This window comes from Haemaphysalis longicornis, unplaced genomic scaffold (genome assembly GCF_048455015.1).
Source record: "Haemaphysalis longicornis isolate Haplotype H1 unplaced genomic scaffold, Haemaphysalis longicornis Haplotype H1 scaffold_2, whole genome shotgun sequence".
NCBI classification, from domain to species: domain Eukaryota; kingdom Metazoa; phylum Arthropoda; class Arachnida; order Ixodida; family Ixodidae; genus Haemaphysalis; species Haemaphysalis longicornis.
Genome location: NW_027526295.1, coordinates 9,922,848 through 9,946,408, shown reverse-complemented (window position 1 = coordinate 9,946,408; position 23,561 = coordinate 9,922,848). Strand labels below are relative to the sequence as shown.

General features: G+C 45.6%; 1 protein-coding gene and 1 long non-coding RNA gene across 3 annotated transcripts; both read right to left on the bottom strand.

Annotated features, from left to right (window-relative positions):
* Positions 1–2,225: 2,225 nt before the first annotated feature.
* Positions 2,226–3,277, bottom strand: LOC144168737 (uncharacterized). Its single transcript, XM_077697687.1, has one exon. It carries the CDS (start codon positions 3,253–3,255, stop codon positions 2,347–2,349), a length of 909 nt encoding a protein of 302 aa, XP_077553813.1. The 5' UTR covers positions 3,256–3,277; the 3' UTR covers positions 2,226–2,346.
* Positions 3,278–13,252: 9,975 nt separating this feature from the next.
* On the bottom strand, positions 13,253–15,362 carry LOC144166980 (uncharacterized). 2 transcript variants are annotated; one of them, XR_013321804.1, is made up of 5 exons: positions 15,191–15,362; positions 14,120–14,246; positions 13,962–14,041; positions 13,826–13,906; positions 13,253–13,756 (listed from the first exon to the last, which is right to left on the bottom strand). It is a non-coding gene; the product is annotated as an uncharacterized LOC144166980 (long non-coding RNA). The 2 variants fall into 2 exon arrangements; XR_013321803.1 differs by having other exon boundaries at positions 13,255–13,756; positions 13,826–14,041.
* Positions 15,363–23,561: the final 8,199 nt, after the last annotated feature.

The window sequence follows — 23,561 nt, the reverse complement described above, 5'->3', positions numbered from 1 at the left end:
CTGTAATTTGAAGTCTGGTTGTTATTGCCACTTTTGAATAGAGGAACTACATTTGCATTTTTCCAGTCGCTTGGTAAAGCACTGGAATCAAATGACTTTTGAAAGAGAATCGCTAGGATAGGGGCAAGCGATGTAGCACACTTCTTTAGTACATAAATTTGAAATGTGATCCGGGCCTGGGGCTGACTTCACATTCACTTTTTGTAGTAGCGTTATTATTCCCTGTTTTCAAAAGGATATATCGCTCATTTGGGGAAAATTCAAAACAGTTTTAAAGTTTTCATGCCACTGGCCTGGGCAATCGACTGTACAAATATAGATTCGAAATAGCTGTTGAACTGTTCAGCCTCTGCTTTGAGGTCACCGGCATAATTATTCTCATCTACAAATTTTTCACCCAGTGCACTTCCTGCCTTGCACATTTCGTTTGCTCTATTTTTGCCGAATTCCTTCATCTTGCTGAAGAGATCAGGATTCGGCGATATGCAGTACCAGTGATACAGGCGGTGTCGTCTATTTAACAATGCGCGAAGATTTCTGCTCATCCATGGTTTATCTGCTTGACGCTTAGGTGTGATTACTCGAACGGAACGAATGACCTCGTGAGCGATAAAAGTTTGGTTTTCAACAGATTCCATGCAGATTCTATGTCAAGAGCAGAAATGCGTTTGTTTGAAATCGGGCAGGAATTCGTCAAGTTCCTGTGATAGTGAGGCATAATCGGCTCTATCATATTGGAACACCTGTCTCGAAGGAGGAACATGGCAACGCGCTAAAACGCAAGGTAGGTGTGCAACAGCAATTTTATGGTCACTTATATTAGGTCACTTATAATCAACAGGACTAATGAGAGTGCGATCAGAACAAAACAACAAATCTAGCACATTTGCGCTACTCGAGGCTATTCTTGTGGGAGTGTACACAAATTGGAACCGGGAATGTGCATTAATCATTTCACAAAATGCAAAGTAAATATGTGACGACAATGTGGTGACTTTCGCTGATGATGACAGAGCCAGTTAATGTTGGGTAAGTTGAAATCTCCTCCGAGAGCAGTATACGTTGCATCTAAGGGGAGTAGTATATTATTTAACTCGAATATAAATTCAGGAGTATTGTAACCGGGGCGTCTGTAAAATGACCCAAATGCTATGGAAGCGCCATTAGCTAGGATGACCCTGCATCAGACTGTTTCACATGATGCCCTTTCAGCCTCAGTACATCTACTATTCAGACTACTGTGAACCATGATGAAAACACCACTGCCGCGTAAGTTACGGTCCTTGCGGTACACTGTGTAGGTAATTTGATGGGAGTATCTCATTGTTACTTGTAGTGCTGTCCAACCAAGATTCAGTACTAATCACTTCTTTAAGGGTGATCAAGTCTAAGATCAAATTGTTCTTTTTTTTGTTTTTAACACTCCAACAATTGATCACAATAACCTTCAAGTCAATAACTTAATGCAATCGCTTTTCGGGAGCATTTTGTAATGGCTGTTGGCCCGCCCGGATTACTTACTGTCATAGATAAACACTTCATGTCCCATAGTTAGCTTATTGAAGTTCAATTGAAGAGGGCCACCGCGGTCACGGGCAAAATTAGCCAAATTCTTGCGAGCAATCCTGACAATTTTTGAATAATCTTGGCTAATGAAAAAATCCATCTCGCTCAGCTTTGAAGCAGCTGCAAGCACTCGTTGTTTGTCTTTGAATGACAAGAATGTGACAATCAGTGGCTGTGTTGATTCCGCTTGGTACTTCACCAATCAGTGCGCTCTTTCAATGGACGTTGGGCTGACTGAGATGCCTGGTTTATCAGAAAAAAAAAAACATCTCTTTCTTCGGATTCTGCCCAAGATTCGTTTACTGTGTCCAGAAGGCCATAGATTATCATGTTGTTGCGACGTGATTGGTTATCTAAATCATCTTGGCTATCGTGCAGTGTCGCTAGTGATGAAATGGTTGTTTCAACACATGAGGAAATCTTTTCATCTGCCGCTTTTAAGGGCGACACAGACGAGGCACAAGTTTCTGCACGTCCCACCGTGGCGGCCAGTTCAGTTACTTTTGATTCAATTGCCTGCTGGTCGGACCGAAGTGAGCGAATTTTGTTAAGAATGTGCCTGTATTTGAACCAATGACGGTATCTGCATGATAGCCTCAAACAATTTCTGTTCCTGCTAAGCAGAGAGGTCCAGGGTTTTCCTCGATATCAGCACATCAAAGTAAACATGCTTTGATATTGACAACAATGCATTCACAATAATACCAGATACAACTTATTAGGTCAAGAGCAAACATACGCATACGTAGAGTGGGATCTGACACTAGTTTTTTTAATGCTTTACGGTACCCCATACAGTATACTGAATAACCAACCTGTATAAATACAGCATGTAAGCTTCTGGCATCCAATTGTGGCGCCAGATCCCGAATTGGCTGGCAGGAGGAGCAGCTTAACTAGTTTTCCGTCTTCCGATGGGCGTGGTTGCCAACAAGCAAAGTCTTCGACAGCTGGAAGTGCTGGTAAGTCCAGGAGCGCTTGGGGAAACCTGGCATCGATGGAGGCTGGGCACGTGCCATCTCCATGGCTGACGTCATTGACAAGAAAACACGTTGCGTTGTAGGTCCGATGAAAGGCAGTCACCACCTGCAGACGCTGTAGAAATACAGCGCGTAAGCTTCTGGCGCACATTGTGGCGCCAGATCCCAAATTGGCTGGCAGGAGGAGCAGCTTAACTAGTTTTCCGTCTTCCGATGGGCGTGGTTGCCAACAAGCAAAGTCTTCGACAGCTGGAAGTGCTGGTAAGTCCAGGAGCGCTTGGGGAAACCTGGCATCGATGGAGGCTGGGCACGTGCCATCTCCATGGCTGACGTCATTGACAAGAAAACACGTTGCGTTGTAGGTCCGGTGAAAGGCAGTCACCACCTGCAGACGCTGTAGAAATACAGCGCGTAAGCTTCTGGCGCACATTGTGGCGCCAGATCCCGAATTGGCTGGCAGGAGGAGCAGCTTAACTAGTTTTCCGTCTTCCGATGGGCGTGGTTGCCAACAAGCAAAGTCTTCGACAGCTGGAAGTGCTGGTAAGTCCAGGAGCGCTTGGGGAAACCTGGCATCGATGGAGGCTGGGCACGTGCCATCTCCATGGCTGACGTCATTGACAAGAAAACACGTTGCGTTGTAGGTCCGATGAAAGGCAGTCACCACCTGCAGACGCTGTAGAAATACAGCGCGTAAGCTTCTGGCGCACATTGTGGCGCCAGATCCCAAATTGGCTGGCAGGAGGAGCAGCTTAACTAGTTTTCCGTCTTCCGATTGGCGTGGTTGCGAACAAGCAAAGTCGTCGACAGCTGGCAGTGCTGGTAAGTCCAGGGGCGCTTGTCGAAATCTACGCCCCATCGTGTGGTGTGAAATGGGGTAACAAAAGTCACTATAACGGGCACACCATGCGACAGCCGCTACCTCACTTAGAGTTGTGTGCCTGTAGATGAATGAAACTACTAAAACTGCAGCGAGAACATTTTTAACACTTTTTGTACTGTAACTGTTCACGTAATTCACGGACAGCGGTAACTCTTCATGTACTTAACGCTGTCCCGATACGCTTTGAGTAACTCTCGTCAACTTTGTGCATCATAGGATATTTAGGCGTTTCTATGAGTAGAATTTATGTTTTCCCTCTTTCTAAGTTACCTACCCGCTTCATAGCTCGCGCTCCTTTCAACAACTAATTCAAACGCAAATATTGCATTATAAATAAAACGAGATATAAATTTTTTGGCTGGCAAACATAAACTTACTGTGACATGGTGTAAATATTAGGAAGCGATTATTTAAATATTAAAAGAGTCACCACGCAAAGATAAATTAGGGGTCAGGGGAAGAAAATGACTTACCCTCTTTTCTGTGTTGCATGGCACTTCGAGTGTGAGCTTCCCAAAGCCAGGGCGCTTCGGCCCTTGCACCGTTCTGTCATGTCGGCGTTGTTGTGGCTCCAGCCCCTGAATATACACTGCTCTGGGCAGCTGCCGCCCAGGCAAAAAGCGGCCGTGGACGCAATGGAGGGGCTTTAGTTGTGACCGAGGTCGAAGATGGCCATCGGGTATTTGTTACTGTCGCGAGCACCGTCTGCCTATGGCAGGGCTGGTGACCGTCCAGCCTTCACGTGTAGGATAAAGTCTGGAACTCGCTCGGCAAGCCGCTCGGCAAGCCGCTTCAACTCCCTATTCCCCAGTTTCGTTGGTTAGCAAAAAATTCCGCCGAGGGAATCTGCCTAATCGCGGAGGAGAAAATTACTGTCTGCAACATCGCTTTTTGAAGGCGACACGCAGTGCGTGCAAGTTGAGCCCATTCAATTATCCCACGCCAACACCCTTTGGGCTCCACAGAAATGCAAAAAAGAATGAAAGGGTGACGCGCAGAAGAGGAGCATACTTTGCTATGCGCCTCATCCACAAAGGCCCTCTGCCCAACCACGACATTCATCCAGCTAAAGTACACGTTTCACCCAATACGCAGGCCCATCGCTTTCTTCAGTTAACTTGAAGGACTGTCTGCCACCGCCGCTTGCACGTGGTTCTGTTTACACATACAAAGATCGCCTTTCGGCCCTTTATCGTACCAGTCTTCACCCATCAATGGCGGGCGGTCTCTCTTTTTAGATGCGACGCTGAGAGGAGCATCTCTTGCCGGCGGCCCTGTCCTGCGTGCGTCCGTCGTCTGCGTCCGCACAGCTGAGTCTCTCCTCCACTCGCCTCCTCTCCTCTCTCCGATAGCGAACGCTCTCTCCCAACATCTGCGGTCGCGCCGCTGCGCACTGTGCGCATGTGCAGTACTCTCTCTCTCCGCGGTCTCCTCTCCTTCGGGCGCGCTGCATGTAGAAGCGGAGTGCCGCGCTCCGGCCGGTCTCTCAGTCGACGGTCGTCTGCGCTTGCGCTTGCTCTCTTGCCGTACCCGACGATTGCTTGATGCGACGCCAATGGAACCCCCTTCAGCGTCGCATCACACCAGGGTTCCCGCGAGGGGAGGCGGGCGTAATTTTTTCCGCTGCGAGTCAGTGCGGACCACTCCTGGCTTCCCCAGTTACAGGCACCAGTCACTGCTCGGAGGGCGCGGCGATGATGATGATGATGCTGGCTTCCCCTTTGTAACGGGGTGGCGTTGCACAGCGGCCTTGGTCGCAACGCTACTGTACACTCACCTCGCCAAAAAATAAAAACAAAATAAATAAAAAATAATGTCAAAATAAAAAGCAAATACTCTCACGAAATTTTTGTGCTAGTCTGACTTCTTTGTTCACATGTCTTCCCAGATTGTTCTCTGCTCTTTTCCCACCAACATTCTAAACTTCTTTTACTAACCTCTACTGCTGTCCAGTTCCCTTTTCCGCTAACCTTAAAGCCAAGGGCTTCCGGAAGCTGGATGGCTCCATCACTGAGGACTCGAAGGATACTTTTGCACTCCGTTACAATATGTCTCATGGTTTCCGGCTCATTTCCGCAGCCTGCGCATAGTTCTTCCTGTACCGGCTCGCAGATAAGCGTTTTTGTCCGCAAGCAACCCGCTCGGGCTTCAAAAAGCAATGCACTCCCTTTGGTATTATCGAATAATTTTTCCCTTGTGATCTCCTGCTTCCCGATCCTGTAGATACGTATCTAAGGACTTCTCCGCATCCATCCTCTTTTTTCAGGTCGTGGTTTCTTTTTCTTTCACTTCATTTGTTATTGCCTTGGTCGTTTCCCCTGCACTTCCAGGTTTCATATAATTTGTCTTGAGCCTTCTGGTTCTTTTCCTCCATTGTGTGTCCACGCTTTTCATGTAAAGATACCGTAACACTTTGGCCACCCATCTCTGATCATCCATATTTCAAAACATATTTTGCTCCGTGCTTCTCTCACTTCGAAGGATGCCCATCCCATGTTTCCCTGCACTGCCTCATTTGTTGTTTTACTGTGTGCTCCTAATGCCAATCGGCCTACGGCCCTCTGATTTACTTCTAGCCCTGATTGAATCTCTGATTTGACACAAACTACTGCGTTTGTCCCAAGGTTATTGATCATTACTTCAGTTTTCTGCATATTAATTTTCAGGCCCACGGTTCTACTCTGTTCGCCCAGTGCGGAAAGCATGCTTTGCAATTCGTCCCCCGAGTTACTTAGCAAGGCAACGTCATCAGCAAATCTGAGGTTACTGAGGTATTCTCCATTAACCCTTACTCCCACCTGTTCCCAATCCAACGTTCTGAATACTTCTTGTAAGCATGCTGTGAATAACATTGGAGAGATTGTGTCTCCTTGTCTGACACCCTTCCTTATAGGTATTTTACTGCTCTCCCTATGGAGGATAATGGTAGCTGTAGACCCATTGTAGATATCATCTAGTATTCTTACATAATGCTCATCTACCCCCTGGTTCCGTAATGCCTGAATGACTGCTAGGGTTTCGACCGAGTCAAATGCTTTCTCATAATGTATGAAGGCTATATATAGGGGTTCATTATACTCGGCGCACTTATCTATCACCTGATTGATCGTGTGAATATGGTCCATTGTTGAATAACCTTTACGGAACCCTGCTTGTTCTTTAGGTTGACTGAAATCTAGGGTTGCAGAGATTCGGTTAACCTCGGGACAGCACAGCAGTTTGAGATAGGTGGCGAGGCAGTAGAAGTGGTAAGCGAATATATCTACTTAGACCAAGTTGTGACCCCAGATCCCAACCATGAGGCAGAGATAATTAGAAGGATCAGAATGGGGTGGGGTGCATATGGCAGACATTCTCAGATAATGAATAGCAGCCTACCATTGTCGCTGAAGAAAAAAGTGTATGACAGCTGCATCTTACCGGTACTCACCTACGAAGCAGAAACTTGGAGGCTCACTAAGAGGGTTCAACTTAAATTGAGAACGACTCAGCGGGCAATGGAGCGGAAAATGATAGGTGTAACATTAAGGGACAAGAAGAGAGCGGAGTGGGTCAGGGAGCAAACTGGTGTTAAAGACATATTAGTAGAAATTAAGAAGAAGAAATGGACGTGGGCAGGGCATGTAATGTGAAGGCAAGATAACCGCTGGTCATTAAGGGTAACAGAGTGGATCCCTAGAGAAGGCAAGCGTTGCAGGGGGGCGGCAGAAAGTTAGATGGGCAGATGAGATCAAGAAGTTTGCAGGGATAAATTGGTCACAGTTGGCACAGGACCGAGGTAATTGGAGAATAATGGGAGAGGCCTTTGCCCTGCAGTGGGCGTAGATAGGCTGGTGGTGATGATGATGACTGCGTTTGAAAAGGTGAGTGCTGGTACCATTACTCCCTTCCAGATTCCTCTCACTACTTCATATCTGTTATATCCCCACAGTGCTCTGTGCTTCATGATAGAGGTGTTTCTTCTGCCTTTCATTCTTAAATGCTCTTCATGAGTTTTTAGATACGCCTGACCTAATTCGTTTAACCCAGATATTTGTATTCCATTACCCACTGTATTGCTGCTTTTGGAACGAATACTGATTCGTTGCGGGCGTTGTCTTTGAAAACTAGAACTCCCGACTTTGCTGTGCTAAACTCTAAGCCCAGTTCAGTGGCTTCTTCTCCGCAGATATCTGTGAGCTGTTGCAGACACTGTTTGCTATCTGCTAGTAGTGCTATGTCATCTGCATATATCAGTCCCGGGATATGTTGTTCCACTTCCTGTCCTTTGCGGCTATAACATAGATTGAAACCTATTTTACTGCCTTCAAGCTTTCTAGACTAGCCATGTACAGCATGAACAGCAATGGTGATGATGATTAGTGGCTTTCCCTTCGAATCGGGGCGTCGGTTGTCAGCAACCGACTTGCCAGTTTTATTACGCCTACTCGCCCTACTCCTAGCTAGCCTAATAGATTTACATCCTCCCTCCCATCTCCCTCTCTTCCCTGTTTAAAAGCCCATCCCCCCCGCCCCCGTTTTTTTGTCCCCTCGCTCGTCCGTATTCTCGTCCGTATGATTACTCCGCCTGCGTACTCATCCCTTCCCTACTTTTCCTCCACCACCACTCCAGTCGCCTCTTCGTCACCTCTATCCATGGCCTTGAAGTTGAGGTTCACCCTCGCCCCAAATCCCGAAGCGTCCACCAGCGTCGTTTCCCCCTCACCCCGCGGTGGTCGTATCTCTGTGCAGTTCCTGACAATATGGTCTATAGTTTCCCGATCACTGCCGCAGCACGCACATGTTTCGCTGCCTGTGTCCGGGTTCTCGGGCACCCTGCCCGTGCCTCGAAGAGCAAAGTACTGCCTCTCGTATTGTCATAGAATCCCTCCTTCTTAATTTCCCGTTTCTCTGCCCTATAAGTCTCCATGGTTTTTTTCGCTTCCATGTTCTGTGCCCACTTCGTCGTCTCTGCTGCCTTTACCTGCTTAATACTTTATAAGCGACCCTGAATTCCGGCGATCGCCGTCCGTCCACATAGCAACAGCTGCGGGTGCGCGCGCTCCTCGTCTTCCTTGGCAACGGGGGGAGATGGGCGCGCGCTGCCTGGCCGCTGACATGGCACATACCCACGTGGGGGATTGGCCTGGAATCGGGCGTGAGAAGGGCTAATGCACCCGCTTAAAGGAGTACTGACACGAAATTTCAAAGCTGAGATCGGCTCTAGCAATCAAGTACAACGACAACACTAATAGGTGTCTGTGAATAAATGCATCTTTCTTTCTTTGTAGTTGTGTGTGTGTGTGTGATCTCTCTTTCGCGAACATTACCGAACCGCGCAAATTCAACTCGTGCATTCGCACTTTCACATTCTTCCCCTCGGGGAAATGCGGGGAAATTTTTTAACTGTTGTGTAACCACCACTTTCCGCTACCGAATTTCCGTACCGCTTGGTCAGCTGTCTGGTCCTCCATCTCCACCGCGTGTCCACGCTCCTCATATAAAGGTACTTAAACACCCTCGCGGCCCATTTTTCGTCCTCCATGACACGAAGTCGCTCCTCAAACTTTATCTTGCTCTGCGCCTCCCTCGCTTCGAAAGACGACCAGCCCATATCCCCCTGTACCGCTTCATTTGTAGTTTTGCTGTGGGCCCCTAGGGCCAATCTGCCTACCGCCCTCTGAATAAGTACGCCCAGCGCCGCCCCGCGGAAGCGCGAGCAAGCTTTGGGTCGGTGAGAGGCAGACGGCGGCCGCGCGTTCGCATGTTCGACACTTTTTGGTAGTTGTTTTTGCGATTCTGCGATTGTTTTGGAAGGTGTCCCGTGCTCGAAAACTGTTCTGGCAAATGGTTTCCCCCTGTATCAAGTGCTTCTGTGCGATTACCGGACAATTACGGGGTTTACTGTCGGCCTTGCGTGTGCGAGAAGGGTCAGAGATTGTACGTTGCCGGGCGCATGTACGCCGCGAAAGAAATTGACGGGACAGACATCGCTGCGAAGTCCCATTCTCAGCAATGGAAAAGCTTATCTACAGGGCTTCTCTTCAGGTCAAAAACATTTTTTTCGAGTATCACAGCCCAATAAAGTGACTCTAGCGTATAAAGACGCTCCATGGCAGGAGGGGCGTGTTGGTGTTCTTTTCTCTGTTTGCGCAACAGTTACTATTTCGGTTGCCCTTCTTCGGATCTGTTGGTGTTGCCACTAATTTTCAACTCATTCCAAATGTTATTAGCTGATGACAAAGTAAACCCAGTTCCACCCAGTGGGAAATCTGTTGATACAGCGGAGCTGCGGGTTGTACGAAGATTGTTTAGTTCCGGCTTCTTTCTTGTGAGTAATGTTGAGTCGTCTTAGCGGCTAATTGTACTTATACGAAGATTCTGTTTAGTTTTGGCTTCTTTCTTGTGAGTAATGTTAGAGTCGTCTTAGCGGCTAATTGTGATACAATTTGTTCTGGCAGTTCAGAATTCCCCACAAAAGTATTTCCTCCTCCTTCACCCCCTCTGCTTAAAAAATAATGTCACCTTTCTGAGTGCGCAAAACGCATCGAAGGAGTCAACGCGATTGAATGCCACCTTTCCTTTGATACCTTGCCACGCTCTCGCTTGGAATGCGTGGCCGAACTCTGTACACTTCGGGGAACAATGTAGGGCAGGAGGCGGGATGCGTCTCCACCGTCTTAACATTGGTTTTGGCACCACCGGCGAAGTGCTGTACGAACATGTTCTTGTGCCGCCTTTTGACGTCCATTCGCTGCCGTGAATGTCGCTAAAAAAAGGTACTGCTGATAAAAACAAGGCAGCGGCTAATCTCACGGCAACCGTGAGAATCACTTTCACAAATTTCTCACGGCAGTCGCCTTCCATTGGCTGTCCAGACCACGTGATAACCTGCCGGTAAATTGCTTTTGAGCCCATTCTCACGGCAACCGTGAGAACCACTTTCACAAATTGCTCACGGCAGTCGCCTCCCATTGGCTGCTTGTGGTCTGAAACCACGCGATAACCTGCCGGTAATTTGATTTTTAGCCCCGTCTCACGGCAGCCATGAGAATCGCCTTAAAAAATTCTCACGGCAGTCATGTTTCATTTTAGCAGTCTCAAGCTGTGTTAACCAGCCGTAACTTGCTTTTGAGTCAGGGAGGAAACTAAAGACGTGACAACCTGTCGATAAAATGCTTTTGAGCCCAGTCACACGAGCCGTGAGAATCGGAATGAAGAAGTACTGCTGAGAATTTCTCACGTCAGTCACCAAATGGCTAACTCGTTAAAAGGCTGCCCAGCCTATTTTCCTGGCGGCTGCAGAAATTGCTCTTCAAAATTCAGCTAGGCTTTTCCCTCACTGCAGGCACCCACGAGTGTCACCTTAACTTTGTATCGCTGGAATTACTTCATTTTAATCATTTTTTTTCGTGGAATGGTGGCATCTTTGTTTTTATCTTCATGCTCCAGCTTTATAGACACTGGGGCTCTTTGATTTGCAGTCTCAAACTCGCTGCGGATAGTCCGCATTCCCCGAAGCCATAGGGATATATGGGAAAATCGAATGCCCTACTGCTTCTCGAGGAGTCCGTGGCAATTCCGGGACTGTAAATTGCAGAGCCCCAGTGTCTTTTTTATCTTTTAGCCATTCAGTACCACATTCATGGCAGAGTTCTAAAATTAAATAATTTAATCAGCAATGACAACAAAAAAAATGCCCATTCTTAATAAACAGACAGCTACATATTGCATGCCTTAAACTGCACATGATTTTTAACATCGTTTGTTTCCAACGTATTACTATATATTGATGGGTCCCCAGACACAATAATTTTTTTTTTCACTGTTACGCTGCATCCCTCAAAATGTTTCTGCAATTTCTGCTCTTTCAGCATGATTCGAACAGATTATATCCTGCATGGTGTCACTCATGCAAAATGGAAAAAACAAAACCTGAAACAAACACGTTCATCTGACATTTTCAGCCTTATTATAGGCGATTTGCACTGCGGTGCTTAAATAAGTTGCACCAGCGTTGACTCAACCCTCCCCAGTTTTATTCCTCAGATAGGCCATAATTTTATTGTGCTAAGCTCCAAAGATCAATCTGTTGGTCCATTAACATTATTATGTCCCTTAAAGGGGTTCTCAAAGCTGGAGGAACAATTCATTTCTAGTGTGGCATGCATATATATATATATATATATATATATATATATATATATATATATATATATATATATATATATATATACAAAGATAGGTCAGCAGTCTACAACGCCAAAGGAGGCATAGGGGTGTGGTTAAACACGCGCCCAGAGTGGGGACCGAACCCACGCCTTTCGAAAGGCGTGGGTTCGGTCCCCACTCTGGGCGCGTGTTTTTCTTTCTTTCTTCTGTATATTTAAAAAAAATGTTTACTTAATAAACCGTAGTGAAAAAGAAAACAGCCTAACCACACCCCTATGCCTCCTTTGGCGTTGTAGACTGCTGACCTATCTTTGTGTATTTCCTCAACGAGCCCCTCATTTCCTTACTATATATATATATATATATATATATATATATATATATATATATATATATATATATATATATATATATATTCTAAGGGGATGTATTGCTCAACGCAAGGTAGCCGATGGAAGGTCTTTAATGGCCGATACCGAAGATGGAGCGGGTTCACAGACGCGCGCCTGTCGTCTTCGTCGTCGGTGGTTTTCGTTAGTTGTCACTGTCAATGCTGCTTTCGCGGTTGCGGAGTCTGGCGCAGTGTCGTTTTTCGTTCACTAGTGCCTGTACCAGTCATCTCCTTTGGTGGCATCTTTGTTTTTATCTTCATGCTCCAGCTTTATAGACACTGGGGCTCTTTGATTTGCAGTCTCAAACTCGCTGCGGATAGTCCGCATTCCCCGAAGCCATAGGGATATATGGGAAAATCGAATGCCCTACTGCTTCTCGGGGAGTCCGTGGCAATTCCGGGACTGTGAATTGCAGAGCCCCAGTGTCTCTATATATATACTTTTGCCATGTTCACAGCAGTGCCACACCATCCAGGCTCCATTGGCACGCCACAAGTGGTTTTACACACAATTCACAACTCAGTACTATAGAGTTCGCAAAACATTTGACAGCCATCACAATAAAACCAACCCTAGTAGCACAGAATGTTGCCCGAACATTTCCACAACGTTTCCCCTTAACGTTGCCAAAACGTGGCTAATGTCCGCTTTTTTTAACGTTAGTGCAATGTTTCCCAGAAACATTGCGTCAACATGATATTAGCATTGCTCCAACATGGGGGCAACGTTTTAAGGGTGTTGTTTTAATGTTTGGATAACGTTGTTTCTGACGTTCGTCAACGTTGCTACACTCTTGGAGCAACCTTCCAGCCACGTGCGGGACACATTTGAACAACGTTATGAGACGTTTTCTGATGACATTGCAGCAACTTTTCAGCTACATTTTCGCAACGTGCATACCACATTTAAGCATATCCCTGTACCATTCGGACGTTGTGATAACATTGCTACAATCTTGCAGCAACTTTAGATCCAGTGTCACTTTTAACATGAAGTTAGCATACAAAGAACGTTGCTGCAACGTTCAAGCAATGTTTTTATGAAGTTGCAATAACATTCCTACAATTTTGCGGTAACTTTCCAGCTATATTTTTCCAACGTGCGGGTAACATTTAGAAAACGTCGCTATCATGTTCAAGCGATGCTTCCTACAACGTTACCGCGACTTTACAGATACGTTTTTTCCCCACGTGGGCCACATCCGCTCACTGTTGATATGACGTTCAAGCAATGTATCTCTTACGAAGCGATGATACTGCAGCAATGTACAGGTAACTTACAGTTACATGTATCTAATATACATGCAACAATAACTAGATGAAAATATTATAAGTTAACTTTTTCCTAGACAGACGATTGTTGACTGCATGATAAGCGAGCACTTCAAACCTCGTCCTCATAAACTCCTGAAAGGTATAAACTGGCATTTTAGACTGCATGTTCATACATTTGATCCCTACACTGACCAACACACACAATTAAGGCAGTCCGGCAAAATAACAAACTAAGAAATGGCGGAATTTTAAAGCAAAGAACATGCCAGCTAGCGTAAATAACAACACTGACACTCTTTAAGATGAAAGAACATGTGCGTTTTATTTTACCATTAACAATCGATCCGAATACGTATTGTGTTAGAGCAATTGAATTTCGCAAGTACGCTGTTTCAGCCGTTGTCTTCGTTTTTCTCCTCCTGGGCTTGCTTGTTCTTCTGCCTTGACAAGTCAGTTTGATGACATACTTGACGGCCATGAACCCAGTAACATGGGGCTGTTACTGCCACGCTTCTGCGAAATGAAAAAAAGCTGTAGTTTAGGAGAAGTTGCAAAGTTGTTACAGCATAGACAATGTCTCACCTCTCAGAACACCAGGACTTTTGGCATACAATATGGCCTCATCAATTTTCTTGTACTTCAAATGAGGTTTGACTGCCATTCCTGGAAAACAAACAAAATGGCATTGCTCTAACACACAGGGTGCTCAGAAGCTCACCTGCAGTTTGGATGACGCTTGCTGCCAGATGAGCTTATTCGTGTGTCAATGTTGTGGTGCTGGTAAATCATAAGGTATTTCTGAAACAAAACAGAGTGTATAGAAGTGGTTCAGAAAACTGAAGTGAAGAAAATTTTAGCTAATAGAGAAAACCTTACCTTTAGGAAGGAATATTATAGCAAAACAGGCCTCTTCACTTTTCACTTTGTCTTGCTTGTTTAACTTTTTCTAATGCCCGTGCCAACTTTATGACGCCCATCGCTTGAGTTGGTTTCTCAAGCATCCCTGGAAAACAGAAAAGGACAAAATACTGAATTATATAAAATACCTTACAGCTTTGCCATTGAGTAATTAAGTGAAAAGTCTTCGATCAGACAGCTTGCCAGAGAATTTTCAATTAACAAGATTGCCGACGTGGTACGTCGGCAATCATTGAAAGAGGACGATAATTACCTCAATGGCCATAAACATAAAAACGCAACGAACAAAAATTAGTAAACAGGCAAATGTAAAGAAGGGAAACATTACATGCACAACTAGATGAAATTACAACCGTGTATTTTCTTGGTTACCTAATTTTACCTTTTGCTCTCGAAAAATGCGCTAAAAACTGGCTTGCGCTAAAAACTGGCTTGAGCTGTTTTATTTTCTTATTTTTATTTATTTTTGATCATTTTATTTATTTATTTTTATTTGTCATTTATTTTCTTTATAGTTATAAGCATCCGACGTAGACCAGCCTTTCACATGGAAAATATGTGAATACTACAAAGACGTCAGGCGTTGTTTTACATCGTAAGATGGTTCGCATAAGCAGCTGATAACATATGGCTTAACTGCGACGCTAAATTGTGTTCCGTTACAGCATGCCGCCGAAACTCACGTGAAATTAAACATAACAAAGTTATATTTATTAGTTGTATTTTTCGCGTTCGTGAGCAGCTGCGGCGAGAAGTAAATTAAAAGCCAATCGTACATATCAAGGTTCTTGCAGAACATATATACACTCGATTTCAGCATCATAACAAAAAATCTACTACTGAGCGCCCACCTGATTTCTCATTATACTCTTTCCATAAAATTTAAGTGAATACGTGTTCCCCGTACGCATTCACAAAAGCAAGGATATGCTTAGAAGCTAGAAACGGGAGGGCAATCTTGTTCCCGCTCTTTTACGAAGTAAACTGCATTCGAAAGAACGAGGCGAGCTGAGAAAATCGAGCGCTTACCTTCACTGGTCGGTTGCTATGAACTTGCCGGCCCACAAATATTCGCCGTAACATGCGGCCACACAACAATATTTCGTATGACATGGTTCCTTCTCCATTCCGTTTGATTGTCACTATGGCTGCTCCTTTCTGAAAAAAGCGCGCGCATTTCGTCTACTCTTCCCAACCCACCGCCGGCTGCCAGTAGTGGCAAAGGAGCATGAGGGGAGGACCCCTCTGCGAGGGGCGCGCACGTGTGCGCGTATGAGAGGAGGGTAGGACGCTGGCCAAGGACGAAAGCCTTTTCTTTCGGTCTTTTTTTTTTTTTTTTCGGCCATCCCCCACTTCGCGCTCGGCTGCTGAAACTTCCTTCGCGACACACAGAAGGGACGGGACGGGACGGAGCGTCGACGAAAACAAAAAATAAGGCATGCAGGAAGAAAGGAATGCGCGAAACAGCGTGCCTGATTCCCAGCTGAAGTCTCGGAAAAAGGCGGGGTTCCGAGAACGCCTGGCGCCCTGCTGTATTTCGTTTCGCGCCAAGCAGAACGCGACAAGTGTTCGATGCATTGCAACCTCTTACGAATAAAAATTACACCAGGAAAAATCTGAAGATAGTGTGTTTAATGCTATTGGAAGGGAACAAGAGCAAAAAGTTTCAGGTTACTTGGAAGGTTCGTTTGTATAATGAGAAAAGATCCTTGAAATAGGCCAATGAGCTTTCGTACGGGCAGTATCTCCTGGAAAATGGGTGTCACACCAGGGTTAGGTCTTTGTTTTGTTTTATTGTTTCATATATGTTACAATATCATGGTACTCTGACTTTGGCGCTCGAGGTAGGTGAAATGTCTATGGGGAAGTTGAAATATAAAACAGCCCACTTCATTGTCTATTTCAAACAAAGGTGCAAGGTGTGGACTAGTTGGAACGTTCGCTGATCAGAGGGGCTATAACAGTGACTAAATGTCACAAGAAGGGGGCACTTTAAAGTACATGAACTTTGGGCTTTAATCTATTTCATAAATCAACCGTAATTACTGCGGCAGTGTATATATGAAGGGAAAACACACGATTGTAATTAGCTGGCGACATGTATACGGCTCGCACACCCATATGATGCACAGAAATTTATATAGCTTGCATATAAAATTTCTCCAGTAAATTAATTTTTTCGAGCAATTATGAGGATCCAGCAACAAGGCAATGTTTGAGCCTTCTATCTAGATTATTTTTGTTTAAGGATATACAGGCGGCAACATAAAACAACCCGGCCATGCATGCTTTAAAGGGGCCATAAATAGGCTTCCGAAGGTCGCCATTGTAATCGCGCAATCGCTAGAATACCCATTCACGGCAACATTTACCAAATATTACACCTATTACACCTAACGAATAAAAACATGAAGCAAAAATTTGGTGTCAGTACTCCTTTAAGAGAGAAAGTTAACAGTGCGAGTCGCTTGTGAAAACTTAGCAAAATGGAACTGGAAATTTTCCTAGTCGATGCACGATTACCTTTTTATAATGCAACCGTTTACTACCAAAGGAAGGCGCGCAATGTTTTAACAATAGGAAAGGAAAGTTGGGAAGTCATTTCTGGATGCTGTTTTCAGGCAGTTATAAAAGAAATGTGCGCGAACTTCTTAAAGATACGGCCAACACGTCGAATGAAAAACACGGCGTATACCCGATCACTTTGTCTTTCCATATGGTGCACGCTTCCCAAAAGAACACATCTCCATTGTAAAGAGGCCGCGTTAAATTTCGGTATGATGTCATGGTGAAGTGAGCGGCTATGGAACGTAAAGGAAGCCAAGTCGGAGTAGATACCATTTGACGATGGCATAAAAAGCTATTTTCTTGTTGAAATTCCAGTTTGTTTATTTATTCAGCAAATAATGATTGCAAAATAACACACGGCAATGAAACCCAAGTTCTCATTCGTGCCTCACGACGTCGAAATGCTGCGCCGTCCGTTTCACGCGCGCGTTGGGTTAATTAGCAGGCGCTGTGCATTTGGTCAGTTTCCTGGATATATGCGGCATGCACATGGACAAAAACGCACCCGAGTGGCATTTGTAAAAGACTCACGAAAACAGCCCGATAGTTGGCCATACGTGACAACGCACAGTTGAGGGTGAAAGCTGCGCGGCTTTATCGGTGCTCAGCAGCTGTGTTTTGCTCTTTAAGTTTAATGATGTGTTAAAATCGCCCTAAAATATCTGATTTGACTGATTATGAGGTTTCATGCGCCGACGCTACACAGGCGATGAGGCGCACCGTAGTAGAGGCTACGGATTAATTTTGACTACCTGGGGATCTAATTAACGTGCACCGAAATCCCGAACACACGGGCATTTCCGCTTCTCGCCTCCACACACACACACACACAAAAAGCGGCTGCCGCGGCCTGCAATCGAGCCCGCGTCCTCGGGCTCAATCCTTGGACTCAGCGCTAAGCACAACAGCCACCGTGGTGGGTTTCTAGAATAACTAAATCACACTATAAGATGAGACAATCGGTATACTAATTGCATGAGCGACACGGCCTGCAGGGGCTGGTGCGAACCGTTGAGCGCACGGATGTTCCAATAAGAGCGCATTCGCAAAATGGAAAAGTTGGTTTCGTACATCAGTGAAATTCTGCTTAAAACACGTCATTATTTGGGTGTCATTTACACGGATCTGAGTTGATTTACACTGCAGGTATTGATTTTTCAGAGCGTGACTGTCGTGCCCATATAATTTGATTGGCTTTTTACTAGGTGTGGCACAGCGACGCTTCATTGCACACGTTCACAAATTTCGCGGGGACTGGACTTCACGGAAACGCGTCCATAGCCAACAAAAGCGGCCGCTTACAGTTATTGTAAGTCCAATCTGTCCTCAAGACACTCATGTGTCAGATGCACGCCGCCAAGAAATTTTTGCGTGTATACGTTGTATGCGTATATACCTTTAGGAAAAGTGAATGAAAAAAAAAAACGGGTATAGAAATAAGGTGCTTCGTTGTTGAGTCATATCTTCAAATTATTGTGGGCACCTCACCGTAAAAAAGTAAAAATTTGTTCATCAACTCCATAAGAAAAGTGCGACTAGCACGACGAGTATAGAAAAGTCATGATTGCTTTTGAAAGTGACTGTTTTTGAGCAATATTACGAAGGCTGAAGTTCAAATGGGACATATAAATGGAGCAGGGATAAGCAACAAGTAGGGGGCGAGGGGGAACACAAACTTCTTGTTATTGCATGTTTACTGGTGAAAACAAATAACGCGCTGCAAAGATTGGCTTAAACTGAGCTTGCTATTCCGTAAAACTAAGAGGAAACATGTAGAATACAGATACAGTAATCCCTCGTTATAGCGAAGTCAGCAAGACGGCGAAAAATTTCGTTATAAGCGGTATATTGATATAAGCAACCACTCGAGAAAAGCTAAACCAGTTTAGCTTTTCTTTACTTTTCTTTAGCTTTAGTATACGCCACAGCTGCGAGGAATCAAACCATAATGTATTCACTGAAGCAAAACCTTATTCAGAGTAAGCTGTGGTGGCTGTTTCATGTTCTTGCCGGGCGAGAGCAACCCCTGCTACAATTTGACCATTTGACCAAGCAATGCAGGAGGCTATGGTCGCCGCCCACAAAAATTGGCAGCGGCAGTGCCCCTTTTATAGGGGGGCGTGCGGGCGTCACGAAACGCTATACGAGAGTTTTGCGCTGAAAAGCGCCGCAGATGCCGTGGCTCGAGACGGAGGTTGTTTGTTGAGCTCAAAAAATAAATAAATAGTAATAATAAAAAGATTAACCGCTCATTGGGCGTACAAAGCACAATCATGAAAACTGATCGGTTTCGCATTAGGGGCATTGCATGATCACTGGGAATTGTTTTCCCGAGTTGTGCAGCCGTGAAGTTTGCAACACAAGAGTTCTTCGGCGCCTCGTTGTCGGCGACACTGCCAATTCTACGGTTCGATTGCCAGTGTTCGCGCAATGTCGTGTCCACGCCCTTGACCAATGTGTTGCGACGAAGTTCAATGACCCTACCACGCATTTGGACCGTTTGCCCAAAATGGGGATCACCCGAATCGAGCATGACCGGCTCGAGAAAACCGCCGGCGAAGTACCAGCTTGTGTTGACCTGCCATGTTGACAGCCTGACTCGCCACTGGGTCACCGCAGCACGGCGACGCCTCCGCTCGCCACTTAATTCGCTCTAAGCGGGTCAAGCTCTTCTGGCGCTTCGAGTAATGCGGCCTAAAATGCATCCGTTTGGGTTGGGACCAGAATAAATTTCGAATGAAGCGATATTTCGAATAAAGCGATTTCGTTATAACGAGTGACTACTGTATTTATATTTATTGGACGTAGTTTTTCGATGATTATAATAATTACGCCTGCGTGACTAATAATAGAAGTTCGATTTATTACACGTGGAGGAAATCGCCGCGGGCCCATGTGCAACACAAAGAAATGCCACTGCCAACACGATCATTGCGGGGGAATTTGCGGATGACGCGAGCTCACGCACGTACGACACTGATAACTTAGTGAGGCTAGAAAGTATTGGCTATGATCGGGAATCTGCCTGCCTGACCTGTTAAAATTCTGTTGTCCAACGTAAACGAAGCCTGTTAGTGTATTTTTTAGCTTTACAAAATGATACAGCAATAAATGAGTGTTTTTGTAAGTTTTTCCTGAACAAAAAAATATTTTGTTCGCGCTCAACCTTCAATCGAAGGTGCCATATTTGTGGTATATTTTCATTAACACCAAGAACGGCGATGAGATTTACCCGCTTACTAAAAAAAAATGAAATAAAAACGAATTTCATTCATGGAACAGCCGGCGGCCATCTTGAAAAAAATGACCGTCTTAGAACGGTGCAGCACCTGGCTTGTAACGCACGATGCGCGGAATGGCGGTATTATTTTATTCGAGGCTGCATCCACTCTAAGATAATATTGTGTGATCATCCAACAAATGAGGGACTAAAATAAACGGATCTGCCGCCGAGTTTGGCTACGCCATCCGTCGGACCGGCACCACGCGTTTCTTTCGTTTTGAGAAACGTTCAAACGTTCACGGTTCCTTTAAGATTTCATGGGGGAATCTATACGCTCAGCGTGACACTTCTCCACATGCATTTCTGCAGTTTTTCGAGAGCTGTGTTTCTAAATGATCACACATCGATGTAGGGTTTTTGCGGTCTGCCTCTGAACCCAGCAAACCACGAAAGTCCATAGGATATCCACAAATGGTCACAATATCCAATGTCATTTCAGGACATTCATGTGATGTCCATACAATATGTTTCACCCAAGATCATCTGCTTGTGGACATCCATGCGATATCACTGCAAGTGTGTTATAACATCATTACGCGATATCACTAGGACGTCCACAAATTTACATTTTTCCTTACACTGAGAATTCGCATTCATAGCGTGGTGTACATATAGGGGCCCCAGCCACACAAAGTGTGTCTTAGTTCAAATCTCCCCTCATCCCCGTCTTTCCAGCTCCAAAATATTTTCTGGCCTGTTTGTAACTCATATTTTAAATGAAGAGCGGGTAGTTATTTGATTTGGAATTTGAGCGAAATCTGGTTTGCCTTATGTTTGATTTGCGAATTGGATTCTATATTTTAGGCTGCTTGATTTATGTGGATGAAGAACAAGTGGGACTGTTGATTTTCTCATTCAGTTGTAGGTGAGCACTGGTACGGAGGCTGCAGTACGGAGCCAGTTACGGAGCCTGCTGAGTAGGCAGGATTCTTGTCACCCAAATTTGATGCTTGGGATGCGAGCGGGTGCATTGCATGATGCAACCCACGCGTATGGGTATTGCTTGTTTGGTTCTTGCGCGATGGAGTGGCGGGCCTCGTCCAGTCTTGTAACGTCGGGGGAGATGAGGGTGACGGCCGAGTAAGCGGTCGAAGGCTTTGCGAATGTTCAAAAGGACGACAAAGGCCACGGTTTTTGGTAGCCTTCGCGTTTTCTAGTGCAGAGACAAGGTCGGCAATTGAATCCAATGGCACCGCGCTGGCGAGGAAAACCCGTCTGCGGCCCAGGGTTCAAGTTGCAGATTCGTGCATACTTGTAATTCGAGGCGTGCGAGCGCCATGGATTCGAGAATTTTGGAGGCAACGCTCGTGAGTGAAATAGGACGAAAAGAGGAGAAAAGTTTGGGAGATTTGTTCTTTTTTAGGATGGGAGGGACAAGTTGGAGGCCAAATTGAGCAGGGAGGGTGCCGGAAGACAAGTGGAAGTTGCAAAGTCAAGAAGGCGCGAGTGCTGCCTCTCGGCTACGGGCGCACTTTTCCTTTTTGCATTTTGAATGACCCGCACGAGCTCGTCCGCCATGAAAGGAGCTTCAAAAGCCGTGCTCAGGGCGAAGGAGGGAGCCGGCACGGGGGCGTCAGATTCTTCGTTTTGGGCTGCGGCAGGGTTTGCGCGAGAAGAGAAAGCTCGGCCACGTTTTTTCCCCTTGCGATGGAGCGGGCGAGGAGGGAGGGGGGGGGGAGGTTGTATGTCGGGGCAGGTCGGGGTCGCGGAGATGGCGCGAAGCAAGTGCCGTGCAAGGAGGAAAGAATACTTTTCTTTCCTGCATGGGTGAGGCCCTCGTCCTGCAGTAGACAGGCTGACGATGGGGATTTCATTTATGTGCGTGCGTGTGCGTGTAAGTGCCGTATTATATGCAGCTAAAGTACAGTAATTAAAGTACACGATGCGATGGTACAGTGAACCAACATTTTCTAAACCAACCTAATCTAAAAACGTTGCAGTGAACTGTGGCTAAGACGTCCATTGGGCATAACCATTTGAACTTTTATAGGCGACGTAATTTCTCCAAAACATGGGTTAGTGTGGTGTTTCACATAATAAATAAATGGAAAGCTGCTATACATTCAACATTCCTCAATATTGCGGCAACCTAGATAAACATGTACACAGACAATGTTAATTTGAAGGTTTTTCGTGAGCATTGCTAAATATGTAGAAACTGTACGTACGCGTTGATCACTTTTAACCACACTCCCGAAATTAACGTATCCTGTAACTATATCGCAAACATTCAAGTGTGCTGTATGGGATCATTTGAATTGTTAGGCAGCTTATGTAACTCCACGTGAAATCGTTTATCATCATAAATATGACATTTGCCAACATTCGGCAACATTGCTGCAACGCGAAAAAAGCGTGTAAATGGCAGTTTCTCATGCGTTGTTTTTAAACGTTACATGAATGTATCCAACGTTGGCCCATATTTGGCAACATTGCTGCAACGCAAGAAAATGTGCATGTGGGCAACATTGCTGTCGGGCGCTTCGACGCACCAACTGGAGCGGGCCGGGGGACGGAAATGGAAAGCACGTGTTGCGCGGCGCTTTCCGTCTGCTCGCACCGGATGTCCTAACCGCCACCACATGGGACGGCCACCGACGAAGAGCAATGGAAATGAAGACGGGGAGACGCGGTCCGAGCGCAGGAGAGCTCGGTCCGTCGTCTTCGAGCTCCGCGCGAGTCCTGTTTTTTGATCGCCCGCCGGGCTGTAAATAAATGTACAGTTTTGTATCGGAGGCTGAGTTTGTCGGTTGAAGATACCCGGGGTGAGATCCTCAGCGCTGCTGCGGCATGGAGGAGAAGCCCCGGGGAAAAGAACATCACGAAGATAACTATTGCCTATGCGTTAAACGTTGCGTGAATGTTGTTGGATGCGTCCAACAGTGATTTTACGTTGGCCCACATTTGGCAACATTGCTGGAACGTGAAAAAACGTGCATACGGGCAACGTTGCCCATCCGTTGTTTGTAAACGTTGCATGAATGTTTTTGAATGGGTCCAACGTTGGCCCACATTTGGCAACATTGCTGAAACGTGAAAAAATGTGCATACGGGCAACGTTGCGCATCCGTTGTTTGTAAACGTTGCGTGCATGTTGTTGAATGTCTCCAAAGTTGGCCCACATTTGGCAACATTGCTGTAACGTGAAAAAACGTGCATACGGGCAACATTGCCTATACGTTGTTTGTAAACGTTGCGTGCATGTTGTTGAATGTCTCCAACGTTGGCCCACATTTGGCAACATTGCTGCAACGTGAAAAATGTGCATACGGGCAACGTTGCCTATACGTTGTTTGTAAACGTTGCGGGAATGTTGCTGAATGTGTCCAATGTTGGCCCACATTCGGCAACATTGTCACCACGTTGTGTAACGTTGCCTAACGTTACACAACATTGGCAACACGGCAGAAACGTTGCGGCAACAATTTGTGCTACTAGGGAAGTAATACATTCGTTGCAGCTGAACTCATGGCCAATCTATTATTTGCAAATAGTGAACAGTGCAAACAAAGGTAGATATGGTTGCCTTTTATTAATGCTCCGTTGATT